This window comes from Triticum urartu, chromosome 5A (genome assembly GCF_056163025.1).
Source record: "Triticum urartu cultivar PI428250 chromosome 5A, HENAU_Tu73, whole genome shotgun sequence".
Lineage (NCBI taxonomy): Eukaryota > Viridiplantae > Streptophyta > Magnoliopsida > Poales > Poaceae > Triticum > Triticum urartu.
The window spans coordinates 478,489,572-478,517,183 of record NC_141877.1 but is presented as its reverse complement, the minus strand read 5'-3'; the positions used below and the strand labels follow the sequence as shown (position 1 = coordinate 478,517,183).

The 27,612-nt window shown below is 42.7% G+C and overlaps 3 protein-coding genes across 3 annotated transcripts; all 3 read right to left on the bottom strand.

Annotated features, from left to right (window-relative positions):
- LOC125527679 (uncharacterized) lies at window positions 1-23,381 on the bottom strand. Its single transcript, XM_087521300.1, has 3 exons — window positions 22,946-23,381; window positions 21,679-21,893; window positions 1-576 (listed from the first exon to the last, which is right to left on the bottom strand). The coding sequence occupies exons 1-3, from the start codon at window positions 23,289-23,291 to the stop codon at window positions 1-3; spliced, it is 1,137 nt and encodes a 378-aa protein (XP_087377426.1). The 5' UTR covers window positions 23,292-23,381.
- Window positions 19,940-21,545, bottom strand: LOC147972094 (uncharacterized). Its single transcript, XM_087521301.1, has one exon. It carries the CDS (start codon window positions 20,743-20,745, stop codon window positions 20,185-20,187), a length of 561 nt encoding a protein of 186 aa, XP_087377427.1. The 5' UTR covers window positions 20,746-21,545; the 3' UTR covers window positions 19,940-20,184.
- A 143-nt stretch (window positions 23,382-23,524) lies between the features above and the next one.
- Window positions 23,525-24,041, bottom strand: LOC125527680 (subtilisin-chymotrypsin inhibitor-2B). Its single transcript, XM_048692196.2, has one exon. The coding sequence runs from the start codon at window positions 23,957-23,959 to the stop codon at window positions 23,672-23,674; it is 288 nt and encodes a 95-aa protein (XP_048548153.2). The 5' UTR covers window positions 23,960-24,041; the 3' UTR covers window positions 23,525-23,671.
- Window positions 24,042-27,612: the final 3,571 nt, after the last annotated feature.

Genomic DNA, 27,612 nt, shown 5'->3' with positions numbered 1-27,612 from the left:
TTAGCCAGGAAAGCAACCGGGCAACGTCAACCAAGTCACCTTCACCGAGATCAACGCAAAATCAGTTTTTATCTGTCGAGTATTAGACCCATGTGTTTTCGCCTTGAAGGTACAACGACGTTTGGACTCGAAACCGGATGATGGTGTGCGTACCTTGAATTTCAAACGAATGAAAGACCACTCCACTACAGCAACCACAGACCTCTTCAAGCCGCAAGACTTGACAACAGTGCCATCAAAGAGCCGGATCTCCGTATCAAACCCACTGGTAAAACATCTGAGAGACATATGGAAACCGTTCTGCACTTCCGATATGAGAACCTCTACGGTCGCCTCGACCGCGCAAGAAAGACGAGCTAAAGTTATGTCAACTGCGTCGCCACAATCGTTAGAGATGTTATATGTGAACGGCCGATTCCATGTCCCGTGGGGGCCTACGGATATTGCTCCATCGATCAGTTGTAGGTCATCTCTTTCTTGTCTGCCTCTCTTAATCCTCATGTCATATTCAATTAGAGCATAGTCCGCCACATCTATCCCTCGCTTAGGGCCACCACCCATGCTGATGAGAGAACCCTACATAATTAGTATTATATTTAGCAGCTTTTTGTATCAAATGAATAGAAGTGCATAATTTTTTGAAAGGGATAATTACCCCCCGTTATTCATCTGATATTGTTTCAAATCCCAGATGTTTAGTTACATAAGCCTGTGTGAAATGAAAACAGAAAAGTGTTCTAGTGATGGGATCATCAATGCAATGTACCTACATATCTTCTATATCTAAATAGCTAGCCCCCACTAATATATTTCTCTCAACATGCAAGCATGTCACATCATCAACCAACATGCATGGCAAAAGGCCCACCACAACATGCATTCATGCACATGAAGATGTCCACCTCAACATGCAAACATATATTAAATATTTTACAATACATTAATCAAACACAATAAAGCATATGGATTTGCAATTTTAGTTTTCGTAGTATCACTATTCACGTTCTATAGAAATCACATATTATCGAAATGTATTGCAAATATTCCCGCAACAACGTAGTACAACTGGTGTGGGCCTTTGCGTTGACGTCGACCAATTTCCATAAAACAAAAGGAAATGAATTCAGTGTGGTGTACTACGAAACAACCGAGAATCGAAAACAATTTGGTTCGGTTTTGTTTGGAATAAGTGATACTCCATTAGTTTCATAATTTTAATCTGTTCTCATAGTAAATCACCCTTTCATACTGATATAGTACTGCCTTATACGATCAAAAGTACTATACTGTTACTATGCTATTTATGGACAGACTAATTGCATGGAAGCATATTTTCCACAGGTAAGAAAAAAATATTACATGTGAGCTATAACATAATAAATTAGCATGGAACAACAACTGTAAACTAATCTTACATTGAGTTATTAAGAGAACCAAGCGTAAAAACTGGGTTTTATGTCTACTAAATAATTCAGGAGCACAAATAATACAAACTTAAAGAGTCACAATCTATACCAACTTTAATGATGTAAAATAGAGTAGTAATTGTAGTATGCCACCAAGAGAATGTAGTGTTCTATACATGTGATAAGTTTAGCCCTAGAATGCGAAATGAATAATGTAATTTAAATAAGGAATAAGTCTACATAACCCCCTCAAACAGCAACATTCCTACTTGAACACACTTAACTAGAAAATTCTGATATTTCACTCCTGAAATATTCCAGAACGTCCAAATGATTCTTTTTTTTTGCATTATTACTTTTTTTTGCATTCCCCAAGAACGTCTAACTTGAACACACTTAACGGAAAAAAAATCTGATATTTCACTCCTGAAATAATGCGAAAATTCTGATATTTCACTCCTGAAATATCCCAGCGGCCCAGTTTACTATTTTATCTTTTTTTTAAAAAAATCATGAACAAAAAATACATATTTTCTTATAAAAACTGAGGAAAACATAAAATGTACAATTTCCATGAGTATGACAAAAATCATGCTACATTATAGTTTATAAATTTACAGAAAATGTATGATTAGAAAATGTGATGTCTAGTCTATAAACAGTGTTATGAATTATGACATGGATATGTTTTCAATATGAAAAAAAACATGTTTTGGAGAACATATTATTATTACTTTTGCCAAGGACCAGAAAAAGTTCTGTGCTGTAAATTGTTTGCTTTATTTTGTACATCATGCATAAAATCTAAAAAATGTCATGTTAGTTTTTTTGGCATGCCAATAAAATAATGACATCCTCCTAATAATAAAAATGTCCTGCCAACAATAATAAAAATGCCATGCTCTCAATACGAAACTGCCAACCTGTTAATAATAAGGCCGACATCCTCCTAAGAATAAAATGTCATGCTCTTAATCATGAAACAGTCATCCTCTTGAAAAAAAGTCATGTTACTAATAATAAAACCCCATGCTCTTAATAATAAAACGCTCATCCTCTTAATAATAAAAGTGGCATGTTACTAATAAGTAAAATTTCATGCTCTTAATAAAAGAAATGTCATGGGGGAATTACAGAAAAGATAAAGAAATTGCTATGCTACATATAATAATAATAAATGCCATGGGGGCATTACAAAAAAAGACCAAGAGATGGCCATGCTACATATAATAAAAAATGTCATGGGGGCATTAAAGAAGACCTTTAAATGGTCACAAGTAGTACAAATTGTAAAACCACCAATCTATCATTTAATTTAACATAGTATTATAACTTGCTAGTATAGGTCGATATTGCACTTACATTGATATCTCAACTGTTCTTCGGATCCACTGTCTATGAATGATTACGGAATGAAGCACATATTTTTGGGGAACGTTGCAGAAAACAAAAAATTTCCTACGGTTTCACCAAGATCCATCTAGGAGTTCATCTAGCAACGAGTGATCGGATTGCATCTACATACCTTTGTAGATCACGCGCGGAAGCGTTCAAAGAACGGGGATGAGGAAGGCGTACTCGACGTGATCCAAATAACCGGAGATCCTAGCGCCGAACGGACGGCACCTCCGCGTTCAACACACGTACGGTCAGCGTAACATCTCCTTCTTCTTGATCCAGCAAGGGGGAAGGAGAGGTTGAGGGAGATGGCTCCAGCAGCAGCACGACGGTGTGGTGGTGATGGAGCTGCAGTACTCTGGCAGGGCTTCGCCAAGCACTATGGAGGAGGAGGATGTGTTGGAGAGGGAGAGGGAGGCACCAAAGGCGTGGTGTAAGAAGTCCTCCATCTCCCCACTATATATAGGAGGGCCAAGGGGGGGGGCGCCGGCCCTAGGAGATCCAATCTCCTAGGGGGGTGCGGCCAAGGGGAGGAATCCCTCCTCCCCAAGGCACCTAGGAGGTGCCTTCCCCCTTTGGGACTCCTCCCTTCTTGAACCCTAGGCGCATGGGCCTCTTGGGCTGGTGCCCTTGGCCCATATAGGCCAAGGCGCACCCCCTACAGCCCATGTGCACCCCCGGGGCAGGTGGCCCCACCCGGTGGACCCCCGGGACCCTTCCGGTGGTCCCGGTACAATACCGGTGACCCCAAAACTTGTCTCGATGCCCGAAATAGTACTTCCTATATATAATTCTTTACCTCCGGACCATTCCGAAACTCCTCGTGACGTCCGGGATCTCATCCGGGACTCCGAACAACATTCAGGTTACTGCATATACATATCCCTACAACCCTAGCGTCACCGAACCTTAAGTGTGTAGACCCTACGGGTTCGGGAGACATGTAGACATGACCGAGATCGCTCTCCGGTCAATAACCAACAGCAGGATCTGGATACCCATGTTGGCTCCCACATGCTCCTCAATGATCTCATCGGATGAACCACGATGTCGAGGATTCAAGCAACCCCGTATACAATTCCCTTTGTCAATCGGTATGTTACTTGCCCGAGATCTGATCGTCGGTATCCCAATACCTCGTTCAATCTCGTTACCGGCAAGTCACTTTACTCGTACCGTAATGCATGATCCCGTGACCAGACACTTGGTCACTTTGAGCTCATTATGATGATGCATTATCGAGTGGGCCCAGTGAAACCTCTCCGTCATACGGAGTGACAAATCCCAGTCTTGATCCGTGTCAACCCAACAGACACTTTCGGAGATACCCGTAGTATACCTTTATAGTCACCCAGTTACGTTGTGACGTTCGGTATACCCAAAGCACTCCTACGGTATCCGGGAGTTACACGATCTCATGGTCTAAGGAAAGGATACTTGACATTGGAAAACTCTAGCAAACGAACTATACGATCTTGTGCTATGTTTAGGATTGGGTCTTGTCCATCACATCATTCTCCTAATGATGTGATCTCGTTATCAATGACATCCAATATCAATAGTCAGGAAACCATGACTATCCGTTGATCAACGAGCTAGTCAACTAGAGGCTTACTAGGGACATGTTGGTGTCTATTATTCACACATGTATTACGATTTCCGGATAATACAATTATAGCATGAATAAAGACAATTATCATGAACAAGGAAATATAATAATGATGCTTTTATTATTGCCTCTAGGGCATATTTCCAACAGTCTCCCACTTGCACTGGAGTCAATAATCTAGTTACATTGTGATGAATCGAACACCCATTGAATTCTGGTGTTGATCATGTTTTGCTCTAGGGAGAGGTTTAGTCAACGGATCTGCTACATTTAGGTCCGTATGTACTTTACAAATATCTATGTCTCCATCTTGAACATTTTCACGAATGGAGTTGAAGCGACGCTTGATGTGCCTCGTCTTCTTGTGAAATCTGGGCTCCTTGGCAAGAGCAATAGCTCCAGTGTTGTCACAGAAGAGCTTGATCGGCCCCGACGCATTGGGTATGACTCCTAGGTCGGTGATGAACTCCTTCACCCAAATTGCTTCATGCGCTGCCTCCGAGGCTGCCATGTATTCCGCTTCACATGTAGATCCCGCCACGACGCTCTACTTGCAACTGCACCAGCTTACTGCCCCACCATTCAAAATATACACGTATCTGGTTTGTGACTTAGAGTCATCCAGATTTGTGTCGAAGCTAGCGTCGACGTAACCTTTTACGACGAGCTCTTCGTCACCTCCATAAACGAGAAACATTTCCTTAGTCCTTTTCAGGTACTTCAAGATATTCTTGACCGCTGTCCAGTGTTCCTTGCCGGGATTACTTTGGTACCTTCCTACCAAACTTACGGCAAAGTTTACATCAGGTCTGGTACACAGCATGGCATACATAATAGAACCTATGGCTGAGGCATAGGGGATGACACTCATCTCTTCTATATCTTCTGCCGTGGTCGGACATTGAGCTGAGCTCAATTTCACACCTTGCAACACAGGCAAGAACCCCTTCTTAGACTGATCCATATTGAATTTCTTCAATATCTTATCAAGGTATGTGCTTTGTGAAAGACCTATGAGGCGTCTTGATCTATCTCTATAGATTTTGATGCCTAATATATATGCAGCTTCTCCAAGGTCCTTCATTGAAAAACTCTTATTCAAGTAGGCCTTAATGCTGTCCAAAAGCTCTATATCATTTCCCATCAAAAGTATGTCATCTACATATAATATGAGAAATGCTATAGAGCTCCCACTCATTTTCTTGTAAACGCAGGCTTCTCCATAAGTCTGCGTAAACCCAAACGCTTTGATCATCTCATCAAAGCGAATGTTTCAACTCCGAGATGCTTGCACCAGCCCATAAATCGAGCGTTGGAGCTTGCACACCTTGTCAGCATTCTTAGGATCGACAAAACCTTCCGGCTGCATCATATACAATTCTTCCTTAAGGAAACCATTAAGGAATGCCATTTTGACGTCCATTTGCCATATTTCATAATCATAGAATGCGGCAATCGCTAACATGATTCGGACGGACTTCAGCTTCGCTACCGGTGAGAAAGTCTCATCGTAGTCAACCCCTTGAACTTGTCGATAACCCTTAGCGACAAGCCGAGCTTTATAGATGGTCACATTACCATCCGCGTCTGTCTTCTTCTTAAAGATCCATTTATTTTCTATGGCTCGCCGATCAACGGGCAAGTCAGTCAAAGTCCATACTTCGTTTTCATACATGGATCCTATCTCGGATTTCATGGCTTCTAGCCATTTGTCAGAATTTGGGCCCGCCATCGCTTCTTCATAGTTCGAAGGTTCACCGTTGTCTAACAACATGATTCCCAAGACAGGGTTGCCGTACCACTCTGGTGCGGAACGTGTCCTTGTGGACCTTCGAATTTCAGTAGGAGCTTGATCAGAAGTATCTTGATCATCATCATTAACTTCCTCTCTAGTCGGTGCAGGCACCTCAGGGACATTTTCTTGAGTTGCGCCATTTTCCGGTTCAAGAGGTAATACTTCATCAAGTTCTACTTTCCTCCCACTTACTTCTTTCGAGAGAAACTCTTTCTCTAGAAAGGATCCATTCTTGGCAACAAAGATCTTGCCTTCGGATCTGAGGTAGAAGGTATACCCAATAGTTTCTTTAGGGTATCCTATGAAGACGCATTTTTCCGACTTGGGTTCAAGCTTTTCAGGTTGAAGTTTCTTGACATAAGCATCGCATCCCCAAACTTTTAGAAACGACAACTTAGGTTTCTTCCCAAACCATAATTCATACGGTGTCGTCTCAACGGATTTCGACGGAGCCCTATTTAAAGTGAATGCGGCAGTCTCTAAAGCATAGCCCCAAAAAGATAGCGGTAAATCGGTAAGAGACATCATAGATCGCACCATATCTAATAGAGTGCGATTACGATGTTCGGACACACCATTACGCTGAGGTGTTCCAGGCGGCGTGAGTTGTGAAACTATTCCACATTTTGTTAAGTGTGTGCCAAACTCGTGACTCAAGTATTCTCCTCCACGATCTGATCGCAGGAACTTGATTTTCCTGTCACGTTGATTCTCAACCTCACTCTGAAATTCCTTGAACTTTTCAAAGGTCTCAGACTTGTGTTTCATTAAGTAGACATACCCATATCTACTCAAGTCATCAGTGAGGGTGAGAACATAACGATAGCCACTGCGAGCCTCAACACTCATTGGACCGCACACATCAGTATGTATGATTTCCAATAAGTTGGTTGCTCGCTCCATTGTTCCGGAGAACGGAGTCTTGGTCATTTTACCCATGAGGCATGGTTCGCACGTGTCAAATGATTCGTAATCAAGAGACTCTAAAAGTCCATCAGCATGGAGCTTCCTCATGCGTTTGACACCTATGTGACCAAGGCGGCAGTGCCACAAGTATGTGGGACTATCATTATCAATCTTACATCTTTTGGTACTCACACTATGAACATGTGTAGCATTACGCTCGAGATTCATTAAGAATAAACCATTCACCATCGGAGCATGACCATAAAACATATCTCTCATATAAATAGAACAACCATTATTCTCGGATTTAAAATGAGTAGCCATCTCGAACTAAACGAGATCCTGATACAATGTTCATGCTCAAAGCTGGCACTAAATAACAATTATTAAGGTTTAAAACTAATCCCAAAGGTAAATGTAGAGGTAGCGTGCCGACGGCGATCACATTGACCTTGGAACCATTCCCGACGCGCATCGTCACCTCGTCCTTTGCCAGTCTCCGCTTATTCCGCAGCTCCTGTTTTGAGTTACAAATGTGAGCAACCGCACCGGTATCAAATACCCAGGAGATACTACGAGTACTGGTAAGGTACACATCAATTACATGTATATCACATATACCTTTCGTTTTGCCGGCCTTCTTGTCCGCTAAGTATTTGGGGCAGTTCCGCTTCCAGTGACCACTCTCCTTGCAATAAAAGCACTCAGTCTCGGGCTTGGGTCCATTCTTTGGCTTCTTCCCGGCAGCTTGCTTGCCGGGCGCGGCAACTCCCTTGCCGTCCTTCTTGAAGGTTTTCTTACCCTTGCCTTTCTTGAACTTAGTGGTTTTATTCACCATCAACACTTGATGTTCCTTTTTGACTTCTACCTCTGCTGATTTCAGCATTGCAAATACTTCAGGAATGGTCTTTTCCATCCCCTACATATTGAAGTTCATCACAAAGCTCTTGTAGCTCGGTGGAAGCGACTGAAGGATTCTGTCAATGACCGCGTCATCCGGGAGATTAACTCCCAGCTGAGTCAAGCGGTTATGCAACCCAGACATAGTGAGTATGTGCTCACTGACAGAACTGTTTTCCTCCATCTTACAGCTGAAGAACTTGTTGGAGACTTTATATCTCTCGACCCGGGCATGAGCTTGGAAAACCATTTTCAGCTCTTCGAACATCTCATATGCTCCGTGTCTCTCAAAACGCTTTTGGAGCCCCGGCTCTAAGCTGTAAAGCATGCCGCACTGAACGAGGGAGTATTCATCGGTACGTGCCTGCCAAGCGTTCATAACGTCTTGTTCTGCAGGGAGAATAGGTGCGTCACCTAGCGGTGCTTGTAGGACATAATCTTTCTTGGCAGCTATGAGGATGATCCTCAGGTTCCGGACCCAGTCCGTGTAGTTGCTGCCATCGTCTTTCAGCTTGGTTTTCTCTAGGAACGCGTTGAAGTTGAGGACTACGTTGGCCATTTGATCTACAAGACATATTGTAAAGATTTTAGACTAAGTTCATGATAATTAAGTTCATCTAATCAAATTATTCAATGAACTCCCACTTAGATAAACATCCCTCCTGTAATCTAAGTATAACATGATCCGAGTTAACTAGGACGTGTCCGATCATCACGTGAGACGGACTAGTCAACATCGGTGAACATCTTCATGTTGATCGTATCTTCTATACGACTCATGCTCGACCTTTCGGTCTTCTGTGTTCCGAGGCCATGTCTGTACATGCTAGGCTCGTCAAGTCAACCTAAGTGTTTGCATGTGTAGATCTGGCTTACACCCGTTGTATGTGAACGTTAGAATCTAACACCCGATCATCACGTGGTGCTTCGAAACAACGAGCTGTCGCAACGGTGCACAGTTAGGGGGAACACTTTCTTGAAATTATTATGAGGGATCATCTTATTTACTACCATCGTTCTAAGTAAACAAGATGCATAAATATGATAAACATCACATGCAATCAAATAATAAAAGTGACATGATATGGCCAATATCACATAGCTCCTTTGATCTCCATCTTGGGGCTCCATGATTATCTTGTCACCGGCATGACACCATGATCTCCATCATCATGATCTCCATCATCGTGTCTCCATGAAGTTGCTCGCCAACTATTACTTCTACTACTATGGCTAACGTGTTTAGCAATAAAGTAAAGTAATTTACATGGCGTTTCTCAATGACACGCAGGTCATACAAAAAATAAAGACAACTCCTATGGCTCCTGCCGGTTGTCATACTCATCGACATGCAAGTCATGATTCCTATTACAATAGCATGAACATCTCATACATCACATATATATCATTCATCATTCATCACAACTTTGGCCATATCACATCACAGAACACTTGCTGCAAAAACAAGTTAGACGTCCTCTAATTGTTGTTGCAAGTTTTACGTGGCTGAAGTAGGGTTCTAGCAAGAACGTTTTCTTACCTACGTGAAAGCCACAACGTGATTTGTCAACTTCTATTTACCCTTCATAAGGACCCTTTTCATCGAATCCGCTCCAACTAAAGTGGGAGAGACAGACACCCGCCAGCCACCTTTATGCAACTTGTGCATGTTAGTCGGTGGAACCGGTCTCACGTAAGCGTACGTGTAAGGTTGGTTCGGGCCGCTTCATCCCACAATACCGTTGAAGCAAGATAAGACTAGTAGCGGCAAGAAAGTTGACAACGTCAACGCCCACAACAAATTGTGTTCTACTCGTGCAAGAGAACTACGCATAGACCTAGCTCATGATGCCACTGTTGGGGAACGTTGCAGAAAACAAAAATTTTCCTACGGTTACACCAAGATCCATCTAGGAGTTCATCTAGCAACGAGTGATCGGATTGCATCTACATACCTTTGTAGATCACGCGCGGAAGCGTTCAAAGAACGGGGATGAGGAAGGCGTACTCGACGTGATCCAAATCACCGGAGATCCTAGCGCCGAACGGACGGCACCTCCGCGTTTAACACACGTACGGTCAGCGTAACGTCTCCTTCTTCTTGATCCAGCAAGGGGGAAGGGGAGGTTGAGGGAGATGGCTCCAGCAGCAGCACGACGGCGTGGTGGTGATGGAGCTGCAGTACTCCGGCAGGGCTTCGCCAAGCACTATGGAGGAGGAGGATGTGTTGGAGAGGGAGAGGGAGGCACCAAAGGCGTGGTGTAAGAAGTCCTCCATCTCCCCACTATATATAGGAGGGCCAAGGGGGGGGGAGCCGGCCCTAGGAGATCCAATCTCCTAGGGGGGTGCGGCCAAGGGGAGGAATCCCTCCTCCCCAAGGCACCTAGGAGGTGCCTTCCCCCTTTGGGACTCCTCCCTTCTTGAACCCTAGGCGCATGGGCCTCTTGGGCTGGTGCCCTTGGCCCATATAGGCCAAGGCGCACCCCCTACAGCCCATGTGGCCCCCCGGGGCAGGTGGCCCCACCCGGTGGACCCCCGGGACCCTTCCGGTGGTCCCGGTACAATACCGGTGACCCCAAAACTTGTCCCGATGCCCGAAATAGTACTTCATATATATAATTCTTTACCTCCGGACCATTCCGGAACTCCTCGTGACGTCCGGGATCTCATCCGGGACTCCGAACAACATTCAGGTTACTGCATATACATATCCCTACAACCCTAGCGTCACCGAACCTTAAGTGTGTAGAGCCTACGGGTTCGGGAGACATGTAGACATGACCGAGATCACTCTCCGGTCAATAACCAACAGCGGGATCTGGATACCCATGTTGGCTCCCACATGCTCCTCGATGATCTCATCGGATGAACCACGATGTCGAGGATTCAAGCAACCCCGTATACAATTCCCTTTGTCAATCGGTATGTTACTTGCCCGAGATCTGATCGTCGGTATCCCAGTACCTCGTTCAATCTCGTTACCGGCAAGTCACTTTACTCGTACCGTAATGCATGATCCCGTGACCAGACACTTGGTCACTTTGAGCTCATTATGATGATGCATTACCGAGTGGGCCCAGTGAAACCTCTCCGTCATACGGAGTGACAAATCCCAGTCTTGATCCGTGTCAACCCAACAGACACTTTCGGAGATACTCGTAGTATACCTTTATAGTCACCCAGTTACGTTGTGACGTTTGGTACACCCAAAACACTCCTACGGTATCCGGGAGTTACACGATCTCATGGTCTAAGGAAAGGATACTTGACATTGGAAAACTCTAGCAAACGAACTATACGATCTTGTGCTATGTTTAGGATTGGGTCTTGTCCATCACATCATTCTCCTAATGATGTGATCTCGTTATCAATGACATCCAATGTCCATAGTCAGGAAACCATGACTATCCGTTGATCAACGAGCTAGTCAACTAGAGGCTTACTAGGGACATGTTGGTGTCTATTATTCACACATGTATTACGATTTCCGGATAATATAATTATAGCATGAATAAAGACAATTATCATGAACAAGGAAATATAATAATAATGCTTTTATTATTGCCTCTAGGGCATATTTCCAACACATATAAGGGGTGCACTTTTGTTCACCAATTATATCCATTCTTTTAATGTTGCTTCATAGGTAGTCGCAAAAAGTTTAATATCGTGTTTCTTCTTCTTCATTGCATGTTTCTGAATGTACATCTCACAAGACATGACGAGCAAATTTTTTTGGTTTAAGCGGGAAATGGTAGGATAAATAGCAACAAACAAAAGTAAACTATTTGTGAACGAGAATGTAATAACCAAGCGATCTTCTCCTAGACAATGGCCCTAGAAAAAGTGTGACGTCCTGCAAATGCGCAGGGCGATGTAGCAATTTCGCAGGAAGTAAGGTTTGTCGATCCACGGGGAGCGAAAAGGAAGACACCATTATCCCCATAGCTGTGTTGTCACTTACGCAACTACGCTCACACCCCAATTGGAGTTTGGAAATAGTTCACTAAAGTTGGTTGATAGGAGAAACGACTAAAACAGGGAATTGAACTAAGATGTTAGAACGGGCTAAAAATAAATACTAAAACAAATGGAGATAATAAACTACTAAAAAATAAGTGGTGTATTAGAGGAGAAAGTTGGCGTCTAGGTACGGTCTTATTTGGCCCCGACACGGATGGAGTTAAGTTTATTTGACTATGTACACATGCGGTTAAGTCGGTCCTTGCATTACAAGATACGTGCAATTACATATTGCGGGTGGTTACTCACATAACATTAAACCTATTAAGCTACACGTGAAGGGTGGCCAACCAGCTATACCACATGGCGCAAACTGGTTGGCCGCGGTGAGAAACCTTTTGGAATTTTGTTTAGACGAAGGTGTGGGTTATTTTTCTGAATGTTTAAACCTATTAAGCTACGCGTGAAGGGTGGCCAACCAGCTATGCCACATGGCGTAAACTGATTGACCGCAGTGAAAAATCTTTTGGAATTTTGTTTAGACGAAGGTGTGAATTATTTTTAAATGTATTTCTTTTTTTCGATGGAGGTGAAAACCTCTGGTATCTTTTAAATGGAGGATTATGCAAAGTTGCACTCGCTCGTAGGTTGCGGTGGTATTTTTTTTTCTTTTTTAAGTTTTTTATTAGATAAAGGTGATGGTTCTTTTTCTGAGAAATTTTTTTAGACGGGGGCGAGGACTTTATGTATTTTTTTAAATGAAAACATGCGCACAACTTTCTCTCAAGTAGCGCCACAGGGTGGCGCCCCAACCACTAGTTATCTCTCAAGTAGCGCCATGTCTAGACAACTCAATCGTCCTACTTCCCGTCTCATACCTGCGACAACTAACAGAAAAAACATTAAAGTCACGAGGACCAGACAGAAGGCAATATGTTTTATGGACAATCGTTACTCCGGGAATAGTTGTGTTCCCCTCAAGATATCAACGACTGTCATCCGAAGGTCTATCAGATCGCACGACTACCTATCAACTTCATGTGTGGCCTAGGGGAATTGGATGTCTCCAATTACGCCGATGGATCCGACATCTCCAATCACTAAATTACTGCAGAAGGTAAATAAAACATGAAGAAGACACACATAAATAAACAATGCATATCAAATAACCGCTTACTAGCTAACCCACCCATAACCAACGGTTACTCAAATAACATCAGACATAGAGATGGTTCAAGAATTGTTACAACTCATCATGAAAATTGTGATGGGGGAGGAGAAGGGGTGTTGATGGACATGGCGCGGCGGCGAATGATGATGGCACGATGGCTGCGACCCATGGCCGTGCCCTCCGGTGGCGACAGTTCCCTTTCAGTCTTCTTCCAAGGTTGCATCGGTGGAAATGGAGGCATGGCACAGTGATAACCCACAAGTATAGGGGATCGTAACAGTTTTCGAGGGTAGAATATTCAACCCAAATTTATTGATTCACACAAGGGGAGCCAAAGAATATTCTCAAGTATTAACAGCTGAGTTGTCAATTCAATCACACCTGGAAACTTAATATCTGCAACAAAGTGTTTAGTAGCAAAGTAATATGATAGTAGTGATAACGATAGCAAAGGTAACGGTAGCAAAAGTAATGTTTTTGGTATTTTGTAGTGATGATAACAATAGAAACGGAAAAGTAAATAAGCGAAGAACAATATATGGAAAACTCGTAGGCAATGGATCGGTGATGGAGAATTATGCCGGATGCGGTTCATCATGTAACAGTCATAACCTAGGGTGACACAGAACTAGCTCCACTTCATCAATGTAATGTAGGCATGTATTCCGAATATAGTCATACGTGCTTATGGAAAAGAACTTGAATGTCATCTTTTGTCCTACCCTCCCGTGGCAGCGGGGTCCTATTGGAAACTAAGGGATATTAATGCCTCCTTTTAATAGAGTACCAGAACAAAGCATTAACATATAATGAATACATGAACTCCTCAAACTAAGGTCATCACCGGTAAATATCCCGATTATTGTCACTTCGGGGTTAACGGATTATAACACATAATAGGTGACTACAGACTTGCAAGATAAGATCAAGAACTCTCATATATTGATGAAAACATAATAGGTTCAGATCTGAAATCATGGCACTCGGGCCCTAGTGACAAGCATTAAGCATAGCAAAGTCATATCAACATCAATCTCAGAACATAGTGGATACTAGGGATCAAACCCTAACAAAACTAACTCGATTACATGATAAATCTCATCCAACCCATCACCGTCCAGCAAGCCTATGATGGAATTACTCACGCACGGTGGTGAGCATCATGAAATTGGTGATGGAGGATGGTTGATGATGATGATAGTGACGGATTCCCCTCTCCGGAGCCCCGAACGGACTCCAGATCAGCCCTCCCGAGAGAGTTTAGGGCTTAGCGGCGGCTCCGTATCGTAAAACGCGATGAATCTTTCTCTCTCGGTTTTTTCTCCCCAAAAGTGAATATATGGAGTCCAGGTTGAGGTCGGTGGAGCGTCAGGGGGCCCACGAGGCAGGGGGGCGCGCCCAGGGGGGGCAGGCGCGCCCCCACCCTCGTGGACAGGTGGGGCACCCCCTGACGTGGATCTTCCGTCCAATATTCGTTATATATTCCAAAATAATGCTCCGTTGATTTTCAGGTCATTCCGAGAACTTTTATTTCTACACAAAAATAACACCATGGCAATTCTGCTGAAAATAGCGTCAGTCCAGGTTAGTTCCATTCAAATCATGCAAGTTATAGTCCAAAACAAGGGCAAAAGTGTTTGAAAAAGTAGATACGACGGAGACGTATCACACAGCCCCCAAGTACTTCTTTATGTGGGCGGCAGCTGGACGTGGTGAGATAGTTTTTCGATGGTTTGTGGTTGAAGAGACGGCTGTGTGACGGGTAGTGTGGATGGAGATATATAACCAGCCTCCTTAGGTGTCCTCTATAGATTTAGCATTTGTCCTTTGATCCAAGGGATCTATGTGAGCCTAATACTTTCCCAAAACATCCCTTGAAGGCCAAGGAAGTCGCCGGAACAAATGGGAATGAAATCCACGAGGAATCTCATCTGGAAGGTGAACTTTCGGAGATTTTTGGGCATGGTACGAGCAGTGGTACGACCATCTACGGTCGTACCGGAGGCCATCCAACGCTTTGGACTCCTTCGGTAAAGCAGTCGCCATTTCTTCATATGAACTTGGTATTCAGCATTCTTGAGCGTGTTGGAATCGTATGAACGACGCTGATGCACCCGAGGTAGTAGATCTTGCTTTCGAATAATTTGAAAAAATGACGTTTTCACTCTCCAAAACATGTAAGTTTTATGCCTAGGTGTCCTCCGCTTCTATCCTTTTCGCCATGTTAAGTCCATGGGATGTCCGCATCACCTACGAAAAACACACAAAGATGAAGAAAACTAGTGAAAGATACCAACGAATAAATATTATGTAATGCTCACAGTGAAAAGAGTAAATGATGCATATCATGCATATAGGGACATGTAATTGGCTCAATGAACATGATATGCGGAGATAATAGGCAGCAAATGAACTCTAAAAATGCGTCAAATATGGAGCCATCAGGGAGCAGGCTACCCTTGGGAAATCTTAAGGTAGTCGGATTTAACTGAGAACCTACCAGAAGAAGAGTGAGGCTAAGAGATTTGGTCCATGGTCTCCGAGAGGGCAGGGAGAAGGGCAGTGAGGTCCTGCTAGAAGTCTTTAGGAGACAACGTCCGACATAGCCCAAGGCCCCAGTTATGAGAATCGAGTTCCTAAATGGAGATCGTTGGGTTGTCACGGTAAGAGAATAAGACAGGGAAGGTTTCACACAAAGGATTCGGACCCGACCACCAGTCCAGCCAGATCCTGGTGGTAGCGCCACAACCATCTAAAAATTTGACGAAACCAAGAAACTCATCTCACACCTGGATTAAAGATTTCCTAAATTGAGAGCTACCACAGACGGTGGATATCAGAGGGGGACAATTTGGGAAGTATTTCCTCTGCAAAATCTGGCACCAAATGCAATCAAGAGGTTCGATGAGAATGTGCCACCACAACTTCATAAATTAGACATTTTTTCATGATCGCAATATTAGTAATGCCTAGCCGGCCCCAAGGCTTTTAGGTCTGCACATGATTTTCCACTTGACCATCCGACATTTCTTATTGTTGTCAATGTTTTAAAGTAGACAGCTCTATGATCTCGATCAAAGCTAGCATGGTTATTGTCGTACAAACGATAAAACCCATGATGAACGTGGCCAGACTGGACAAACTGGACTTGATGAGAGCCACGTTACGAGTGGAGGACTGGTAGCGCCTCGCCAGGGAGCAACCCTAATGCCCACTTTAACTTCGGTAGGTTTCAAGTCCACTGTGAGGAGTTTCAGAGGGGAGATAGGCCCTCCAACATAGGTGGTAGGGAAAGACCCAAGCTTTTAGTTAAGTATGTTAGGAATTTGAGGTTGTTCTGCAGGCAGAAAACCCCAAAATAAAGGCTTCACCCTTGTTATGGTTAATTTTTATCCCCGACAAGTTTGCAAGTTGTAAGTCATTCTTTTCGACAAGGATAATATAGTATTGTCCGCATATCGAATATAGGTTACCCCAAGAGGAAGAAGGTGAGAGGAAACATCAGAGATGTGCCCTACGCTGGCCACTGCTGAGGAAAACATCCTATCAAGAGCAACTGAGATGAAATTATAAATGAGGAGGGAAATGGGGTCTCCTTGACCCAAGCCACAACCATTCTTGAAATAGGGATCAACAATCACGTTAATGGCGATAGAAGTGTGGCCACCACTGACAATCTGCATAATACGATGGATGTAGCCAGGAACAAAACCCTGGGCAAATTTAATGTCTTGCAAGAAGGACCAACACACACAATCATAGACCTTCTCAAAGTCCAACTTAAGAACCACGACTTCACGCTTAGAGCGATTGATATCATGAAGTAATCTGTGCAAAGTGAGAATACCATCAAGAAGGAAGCACCCTTTAATAAAAGACGTTTGGAAGGGAATTTGGAACTGTTGTTGATAAGAGCTATATGCCTAAATTGCCCGATTCGGTCTCCCCTTTAACTTTCGGGATCAAGGTAAGGGTAGCATAATTTATCAAGAAATGTTACCTGTCCCCAAGCAAAAAACCTTGCATAATCTTGTAAACCAAATGTTTAAGAGTGCCCAAAAATTCTTTAAAAATAATGTAGAAACCACCAGGTCCAGGGGCATAGACAACATTAGATAAACTAATGGTCTCATCCATTTTGTAAATGGAATGAGGGAGCATCATAGCATCATTATGCGAGTTCGAGATGCAATGTCTTACCATCCAGGCAGAAGAGGAAAACCGAAAGCCCGAGGAGGGTTGGGTGTTTAGCGAATTTCAGCAGAACTTGTAGATGTGCAAGGAGATAAGAAATGGATCATAGGAGGGGGAGCCCTGAATAATTAGCGGTTGCTTGAAAGTAAGCCATGTTAGGACCCCCTTTGTGGATCCAGTTAAGGCCCCCACATCATTTCTAGTACAACTCCTTAACCTGATGTAGTGCCACCAGGGCAGCATCAAGCTCATATCAATAGCACCACCCGGATTCATCAAGACCAACCGAGTTAGCAGAGATATCTAAGAGCTTGATTTGGTCAACAATTAAATGTTTAGATTTGAGGGATTAACATCTCTTAGATTGCCCCCCAGCCTTTAAGAAACTTACAAAGACACTCGGAACATACCAATCATTAATAGGGCCAAACGAACGTGCGTATAGATCAAGAAGCAAGGTACATTTTCCTGCAACCATGGGCACAAAACCATCCACCAAGAGCCAATTGGACTCTAAACAAAATGGAGAATGGGGTAGGGCAGTGGAATCCCCGGAGTCCACAGGTAGGGGAGTGTGGTGAGAACCAATGTGTGATTCAATAGTTAGCAGAGCTCTAGGGAACTTTGTTTCTTAATTAACAGACATAAGACATAAGGACACGATCAAGTACACAACAAACATAATCCAACTGACAATTGGACCAAGTATATCGTGCCCCAACACGGTGGAGCTCCCTAAGAGCATGGTTGTTAATTAGATCATTAAATGCAGAGGATCAAGACCAGTGGAAGTTGGCGTTATTCTTATGAAGAGGGGTCTTGAGAAGGTTGAAATCACCACGAATTAAAACAGGGACATAGCCAAAACTCTGGAGGACAGGAAAGACGAGGAAAAACATATATGGTGTTCAGTACATTGGAACGTAGTACTTACAACTGTGTACTTCGACCTAGCTCATTAACGACCCATTGCCATGATGAATTCGCGTAGATCAGCCGGTCAATTACTTCCTTCACCAGCCAAGGATTGGTCCAGCGAAGATAATGTATTAGGTACTTCCATCCGTTTCAAAGTACTTCTAAAAATATTAGGGGTTAGTTTTTCCAGCTTTATAGAAAATATATCAATGCCTACAACATCAGTTGTAGATAGTATGGAAACATATTTATGATGAATCTAATACATATTTTGTTATTATTGAAATAAAGGTATTTTATTACATATAGGGCCTAATACATACTTCGAGGTTGCAAAAATTATATTGTTAGAAACTCCTTTCACTCACGAATTGACGGTATGCTTTTGTGTAACATGCATGTAATATTTATCATTTTAACCTATGCTCAAAGGTTACCTTAATAATCGTATTAGGTCATGTATATGTGGAGGAATTTCTAAATGAAAATACATATATTTCAAACATTAAACTTACTTATAAAATTTTAAAACAATAACTTAAAAAATGTTAACATAGTATAAAATTTTATTAACGCACTTGTAAAAATGTTGTTAACTTTAAAAAAGATGTTCATGACAATTCAAAGATATCCCTGCGTTTCAAAAAAAAATATGCAATTTAAAAAATGTTTATAATGCAGTACAATGTAAAATGTACGTCATGAGTGATGAAAATATTCCAATGTTTCAAAAAAATGTTCTTGAAATTCGGAAAATTTAGATATTAATATGGAAAAAAATGTTTGCTTAGGTTAAAAAATGTTTATTTACATTAAAGATGTGTCATGTTATTAAAAAAATCGTGTGAAAATTTCTAAAAAGTTTATACAATGTACATAAAATGTTCACATATTTTTTTTAAAAAAATTGCCTTTAAAAAATATTCAATGTGTATTTTTTAAAAATGTCCATGTATTGAAAAAGTGTTTGAAACATGTTTTTTTTAAATGTACACCACTTTTCTGAAAAATGGTCAACGTGTTTCAAAAATGCATCACATGTGCTCTAAAAATGTACATTGTGTACTGAGGAAAAAAATAGAAGTGTGTTGAAAAAATGTAAACCGACAAATAAACAAAAGTAAAACCAAAGAAAACCAAAGTATATCGAAGAAAGAAAGGAGAACTCTAAATACTAATGAGAAAACAAAGAAACCAGAGTAAGATGAAGAAAATCCTTGAAAAAACAGGGAAATCAAAGAAAAAATGAAACAAATAAGACAAAAAAGAAGAAAACCAAAGGGAGTGAACCCTACAGCGTCTCCTATGAGTCGGACCGAAGTGCACCTATGCGCGCAATGAGCACCCGCGCTAAAATGCATCGGCCCGTTACTGTCGCCCTTAGGCGAATCCTATTATGAATCAGTACGGGCGACATAAAGCCCTGGCGCCCGTCACCTCCTTGAACCCGCTGGAGTCAACGTCAGATTGCTGACCCCTTCTAGGGACGATAGTCCGCAAAGCAAAAATTACACTAATCTTTATTATTTTAGTATTCATGTTAATTTAATTTTTCTATTCGCAGACGGTTACGGACATGTGAAAGCCATCCGTTTGCATCCCTGCCCCCTGACCTGGCTTCATGCGGGGATCATCACTAAACCAACTGTTGTTGAGCCGATCCATCTATGCCAAAATAATGACGGCAAGGCTAGTCATATTAATCAAAAAGGAAACATGTCAGAACTAGAAATGGGCAACTTGCAATCCACCAAGGCACTCATGTGCAACTAGGAAATTCCTCCATATTTTCAACCTAAACCCTGGTGCTAATATAATGGATAGAAGAATCTAATGCAAAGGCCAATTACTACAATAGTTTGATTACACCTCCAAGCTTTGTTAAAACTCCACGACTACACACAAGTATCGGCCGGGCAAATCTTTAGGTAGGAAACCTGCCCGGCAATGTCGACCAAGTCACCTTCACCGAGATCAGTGCAAAATCAGTCTTTATCTCTCGAGCATTATGCCCGTGAGTCTTCGCCTTATAGGTACAACGATATTGGGACTTAGAACAACAAGACGGTGCAACTACCTTGAATTTTAAACGTATGTAAGACCGCTTCATTACGGCAACCACTGATCGCTTCAATCCACGTGAGTCGGTAATAGCGCCATTGAAGAGCCTTATCTCAGAATCAAACCCACTGGTAAAACATCTAAGAGACATATTGAAACCATCCTGCACTTCCGAGATGAGAACCTCTACAGTTGCCTCAACCGCCCAAGAAAGACGTGCTAAAGTTATGTTAACTGTACCACCACAGTCGTTAGAGATGTCATATGTGAACGGCCTATCCCATGTCCCGTGGGGGCCTAAGATTGTTGCACCATCGATCAGTTGTAGATCATGTCTTTCTTGTCTGCCTCGCTTAATCCTCATGTCATACTCGATTATAGCCTCGTCCACTAAATCTATTCCTCGCTTAGGGCCACCACCCATGTTGATGAGGGAACCCTACAGAATTAGTAGTATTATTTTAGTAGATCATCATATGTAATGAGTAGAAATGCATAATACTCTGAAAGGGAGAATTTCCCTCCGTTATTCCTCTGACATTATTTCAAATCCCAAATGTTACCTCCGTCCCAAATTACATCTGTATCTAGACAAATCTAAGACAAGTAGACAGAGAAAAAAATGAGTGTTCTAGTGATGAGATCATTAAAGTTATGTACCTTCATATGCCTATAAACAAAAGAAAATTAATTTCAACAAACAAATGGAAATCCATTCAGTGTAGTGTATCATGAACCAACCTATCAAACACATTTCATTCGATTTTATTTTGAATAAGTGATACTGCAGTAATTTCATAATTTCAATATATTCTCATAGTAAATCATTATTTCATACTGATATAGTGCCGGCTTATAAAATCCAAAGTAGTATACTGTTACGCTGCTATTTACAGACAGACTAATCGCATTGAAGCATTTTTTTTCCACATGTAGGACAAAAATATTACATGTGAGCTATAACATAATAAATTAGGTGGAACAACAACTGCTATTAAGAAAACCAAGTGTGAAAACTGGGTTTTATGTGTACTAAATAATTCAGGAGCACAAATAATACAAACTTGAAAAGTCACAATCTAGGCCAACAAATGTTTAGTTGCCTTCGAGAGAGTGTAGTGTTCTATGCATGTGATAAGTTTAGCACTACAATGTGGAGTGAATAATGTAATGTAAATAAGGAATAAATCTACTTAGCCCTATCAAATAGCAGCGTAACACACTTTAACTACACTTTAACTACAAAATTCTGGCATTTCACTCCTGAAATATTCCATAACGTATATATGTTTCTCTTGGGTAGTTCTGCACTCGTGGCAGTGTGCGGCCAACGAGCAACATGCTTGGATGGAACCACCTCCAAAACAGCCCCAATGTGTGAGTTCCTGCTAATATTGATGACATAATTAAGCATCTTATCCACATCATCCCGCGCCGCTACGTATCCATACAACTCTACTAAGCCATCATTGCCAGGAATTTTAGCAAACTCTAATGAGAAAATTTGCAGCATGCTACAAGGACGAGTCATACGTTTCGCGGGATCTGAAAACACCATTGCTCCCAACCGAGCTTCATAAAAAGTAAAGTTGCATTGTAAGTTTGTGACTGGAATTAATGTGGTAAATAGATATATGGCATTAGAAAAGTAAAAAAAAAGTGTTATTTCAGGACTATATGGCCCTATTGGAATTTTTTTATTTTCATCTATTAAGTAGAAATTATATATGTTCTTTTTACAAGGAATTTTGCTCCCACAAAAAGTTCCTATTTAGGAACACCAACAGGAAACATTGCCCTGAAAAGTTTATTAGATGCTTCCATGGAAAGCATTATGCACGTGGCTAGTCAGGATTACAGAGGATATCAACACAAATTGCATGTCGTCTATTGTTCTAGAATATACTCCCTCCGTCCCAAAATTCTTGTCTTAAATTTGTCTAGATACGGATGTATCTAATACTAAAGCATGACTTGATGCATCCATATTTAGACAAATCTAAGACATGAATTTTGGGATGGAGGAAGTACAACACTTGGTCGTCTATTCAAATGAGATTGATATGCTAGGAGGAGTTGACCGGATGATTTTCAGCCATTGGTGCAACAACTCAGTACCCTATCTAGTATCACTGCAGAATAGTTGGGGAGGAGAGCAAACTCAATCGTTCTAATTAAGGTTCCGACAATAAGCCAAAAGGAGACTATACCTGTACAACATAACCAGGGTATACTCATAGAGCTACAATTGTAAAAAATGCTATTTATTTTCTGTCAGGTGACTGCGCAGATTGAAGAAGGGCCTGCACAATTGAATTCAGGTTTTGTGGGTGGAAGTGCTAACTAATGACTAATCTCATCGAAAATTTAAGACTTGCATTGCAGTTAACTGAAAGCTATGGTGCAAGACAATGAGGGTTCGGAGGAAGTTCGCACACAGATATAACATTAGCTCCTTAAACATAATAATCTCTAATTCTCTATGATCACAGTCAAATATGTACGGCCGCAGGACGTGGACAAAGGTACCAATGTCTAAGGGGAAAAAAGTTCATATCTGTAACAACTAACAGCAACCAGTAAAGAATAAGAAAAGACAGAAGAGACAAGTATTGACGACTTACTCTCGCTACGATCGCCGAGAGAATAATCCCTTTTCCAGCCCCAACCGATAGCCCTGTACATAGAGCCATCACGGTGTCCGCTCTTTTCAAGTACGTGGCCGAGGTTGTACTCGTAGTCGCTGGCTTCTTCTTCGTCCTCCTTGATCACGATTTCAGTCGTGCGAGCCTTGGTTGCGCTCGATGGATCTTCATCGCTGTCATGGAGGTTCACATCTTGGCCCCATGTAGCCTCCGAGGAAACACGACGGAGAGGTGGATCGAGTCGTCGCGCGAGTGCTGGTGGCCACCACCAGCGAGACGCCACGGAGGAGAGGAGAGGTCGCGAGGGAGAGGAGAGGCGCTGCATTGGCGTCGGAGGGGACGTAGAACAGAGCAGAGGATTTTACATCTGAGGGCGCCGCCGCCGGGGAATAGTGCTGGTTTGGACGTAGTTTTTTCTTCTGTTTAGTAAAAAAATATATTCTACGGGCGTCGCCGCGTCGGGCCTATAATAATTGTTTCTTGTTCAATTTTTTTTTGTTTCCGCTCGGTTTTCCACTAATTAACAAGACAAATCTTCCTTGTGTGAGAGGAGGCGCAAAACTAAAGTGACAATGCAAATTAAGGAGCTAGCACACATATGCCCGTGACATCCATGCATGGATATGGGGGGTATATGAAATTATTCTTCCATGTCCCTTGACATTAATAGTCACTTTTGTGTAACCGTGTAGGTACCAAGCTTAGCTAGCCGGTGTGGGGGGCCTTGGCGACGGTATCGACGAAGATGCGGACGCGCAGGGGATCGTAGTCCATGGTGACCATCGAGCCGGCGGGGAGAACGACGATGTTGGCATCGGGCTTGTCCTTGAGGATGATCTTCTTGGCCTCCTCCGCGCATAGCCCCACCACCTCCGGCCACGACGTCTTCTCGCCAGTGGCCACCTTCTCCGAGGAGCTCATCGCCGCAGTGGCCAGCCCCAGTATGAGGAGCACACCCACCATGATCGCAGCAGGACCCTTTTGGCCTCCCATGGAGTAATATTTTCTTGTGTGATGTGATCCCCAAATCCCAAGTCAATGCTGCTGTGCTAGCTAGTAGCTGTGTGATCGATGCCCAAACATCACTGCTGCTATTTATAGGATATATACGCTATGCGAATGCTAGTAGAAAGTCAAAATATTTTTCAGTCAACATTCAAGCTGTCCCGCGTATCGAGTCGTTAACCAGCTGATCAAAGTTAATGGTAGGTAGTGCACGCATCACCATTGACCAGATCGCCATGTATATATATAGTATAGTGGCGGTGACACAGCTGAGAGCGTAGCGGCCGTAGCCTGAGATTCTTATTGCTTTGTCAGTGGATAATTAACTACGGTACGCGCTATCTTATTAAGCTAAGCTAGCTGCAGTTCAGAAGATTTGACTTAGGAGGCTTGAGAGTCAGAATATTACGTGGCCTGTTGTATGCGACAAATAGTCAAAACAAACAGCTAGTAGCTCACCCTAGCTAGCTGTCATTAAATTCAACGGATCTCATCCAAGATCCGGTGTTGCCAAGATCTGACGTCAAGCCGAACCAACATGCAACCTTTTCTCCTGGTTCATCCTCCACAACCACATCCAGCGGCTAGCACTACTGCAGATCCGAACTACACCAATCGGCCTGATTACATCATCACTGACGCTTTTTGCCGCGTCAGTGCCTCAGTGTGATGAGTTGACTATAATAGATGGGTCAGAAGGCTGGTCAGTGATAACCACGATAATAGTTCAATTTCCCTTTTCATGCCGGGGCTTTATATATGTTTGTTTCTCAGCCAAGCAAATGATTTGACCAAAACACACAACAAAAAATGCACTCATCCATATTGCACACTTTGAGCATTTAATTGGGGTTCAAAGCCGTCATGTGCATTGAACATATTTCATACACAGCATATGGAATATACTTTTAAACCCTATAAAGATAGGTTTTGTTGTGATGTGCTTGTAATATATTGTCATCCCGGCTAGTCCACCCATCTTGCCTCTTCATTTCATCTTTAGTGCTGTACATCTTTATATAAGTCTTCTGTAATATGCATAAAATATGCACATGAGGAGGTGCGTGATGGAGGAAATGAAACTTTTTGTTTTTGCGCAGTGCGCCTAAAATATTTTTTGTTACAAAACTGGCTCACAAGCAAGTAATGAATTAGAATAATAACATATGAGTATGATTAAACTAAATGAAGATTGCTTAGAACAATTATACCTTCGAAGTTGGTCAAAAGGGTCCAGGAATGTTGAATGAGACACTAGAAGTCCTGAAGGCATATTTATCATCAGGAGTAGTTGGTGCTCCGGAGACTCTATTTTCACCCAAAAAATTTGGGTAGTGCAACTAAACTATAATGTCATCGCCACCTTAACATTCGGTGACACTATACAAAACAAAAATGACTTGATTTTACTACATTAATTGAAGGTACGTAATGTACATCCAATAAAATAAAAATATAGACCTCCTCCGGTAACATAACGAACCTTCATTTTCGGTAACGAAGATGTGGCTAGCTCTAGCATCATGACTTAAAGAAATTTGGTTATTATTCAATACATAGTTCAGAAAGCTAGTGGCACCTTTAATACGTGTATAGGCTGGCTAGTGCAATAGCATTACGATAGTTTGACTAAACTCTAAGAGCATCTACAACCACAAATACCAAAATCCGGCCCTCAAACGCCTGAGAACGCGCCCGGTTGTGTCCGCGGGCAGTGATCGGACAACACATAAATTTGCTCCTTCATAATCAGATGCATCTAAATCGAATACTCAAATCCATATTAGCTCATGCAATGTACATACATAGCTAATCACATGTCATCGGACTATCAAAAATTGACATAGTCTACTAACTGCAAACGAAACGATGATCGAAGAAGTTCATCCATGACCGGCCTTGCCCTTGCCTTTGCCCTTCCAGTCGTCCTTGCGGCAGCAGTGGTCGAAGAAGCAGAACGGGTCGAGGCGGATCTGCTCACTGACAGAGCTGTCTGATCTGTCGCCATCCTCGCCTTTATCCTCCTTAGGGGGCAGTCCAGACATGGCATGGACCGTCCAGCTTTGCTCTTTTGCCATCACTTTCACCGTCCTCCTCCGCCGCTTCTCGGTTATGCGGGCATGGAGGGATTCCTCTGACGCCGCCTCACGGGCTGCCGAAGCCTTCTCTATGTTGCGTGCTACCGTGGACGCCTACGCCGCGAGGGCTGCAGCAGCCGCCTCCGCTTGAAGCCGTGCAGGAAGCCTCGCGTGGTGCGCATGCCGCTCCTCCTTTTTGGGTTCATGACTGGTCATGGAGGCGCAAATGGCCTTTGTTTTGGCGCCCAACGCCGCGGGGATGAGGTGCCACCTAAAAGGTTCTGGCGGCATGGCGAGGTTGCGCCAATCAGCCACGGCGATCGCTGCCGGCGACGCGCAACGAGATCCGCCGGCCCTGGATCCAACCGCCGGTTCGGCAACAGATTCCCGCCGGCTTGCTAAAGACCACGGGAGGGCTCACTGAAGGAAATATGCCCTAGAGGCAATAATAAAGTTGTTATTTATATTTCCTTATATCATGATAAATGTTTATTATTCATGCTAGAATTGTATTAACCAGAAACTTTGTACATGTGTGAATACATAGACAAACAAAGTTTCACTAGTATGCCTATACTTGACTAGCTCGTTAATCAAAGATGGTTATGTTTCCTAACCATAGACATGAGTTGTCATTTGATTAACGGGATCACACCATTAGAGAATGATATGATTGACTTGACTCATCCGTTAGCTTAGCACGATGATCGTTTAGTTTACTGCTATTGCTTTCTCCATTACTTATACATGTTCCTATGACTATGAGATTATGCAACTCCCGAATACCGCAGGAACACTTAGTGTGCTATCAAACGTCACAACGTAACTGGGTGACTATAAAGATGCTCTATAGGTGTCTCCGATGGTGTTTGTTGAGTTGGCATAGATCGAGATTAGGATTTGTCACTCCGTGTATCGGAGAGGTATCTCTGGGCCCTCTCGGTAATGCACATCACTATAAGCCTTGCAAGCAATGTAACTAATGAGTTAGCTACGGGATGTAGCATTACGGAATGAGTAAATAGACTTTCCGGTAACAAGATTGAACTAGGTATTGAGATACCGACGATCGAATCTCAGGCAAGTAACATACCGATGACAAAGGGAACAACGTATGTTTTTATGCGGTTTGACCGATAAAGATCTTCGTAGAATATGTAGGAACCAATATGAGCATCCAGGTTCCGCTATTGGTTATTGACCGGAGATGAGTCTCGGTCCTGTCTACATAGTTCTCGAACCCGTAGGGTCCGCACGCTTAACGTTCCGTGACGATCGTTATTATGAGTTTATGTGTTTTTATGTACCGAAGGTAGTTCAGAGTCTCGGATATAATCACAGACATGACGAGGAGTCTCGGAATGGTCGATACATAAAGATCGATATATTGAAAGCCTATGTTTGGACATCGCAATGGTTCCGGGTGAGTTCGGGCATATACCGGAGTACCGGGAGGTTACCGGAACCCCCCGGGAGATATATGGGCCATATTGGGCCATACTGGGAGAGAGGAGATGGGAGCCTAGGAGGGGGAGCCCCCCCCCCCAAGCCCAATCCGAATTG

What these genes read in the sequence shown, in the direction of transcription:
- LOC147972094 (XM_087521301.1), bottom strand. Translation starts at nt 20,745, where the DNA reads ATGGGTGGTGGCCCTAAGCGAGGAATAGATTTAGTGGACGAGGCTATA.
- LOC125527679 (XM_087521300.1), bottom strand. Translation starts at nt 23,291, where the DNA reads ATGCAGCGCCTCTCCTCTCCCTCGCGACCTCTCCTCTCCTCCGTGGCG. An exon ending in TCTCGGCGATCGTAGCGAGA is followed by an intron (nt 21,894 to 22,945) that starts GTAAGTCGTCAA and finishes CTTTTTATGAAG; the next exon opens with CTCGGTTGGGAGCAATGGTG. An exon ending in ACATTGGGGCTGTTTTGGAG is followed by an intron (nt 577 to 21,678) that starts GTGGTTCCATCC and finishes CTAATTATGTAG; the next exon opens with GGTTCTCTCATCAGCATGGG.
- LOC125527680 (XM_048692196.2), bottom strand. Translation starts at nt 23,959, where the DNA reads ATGGGAGGCCAAAAGGGTCCTGCTGCGATCATGGTGGGTGTGCTCCTC.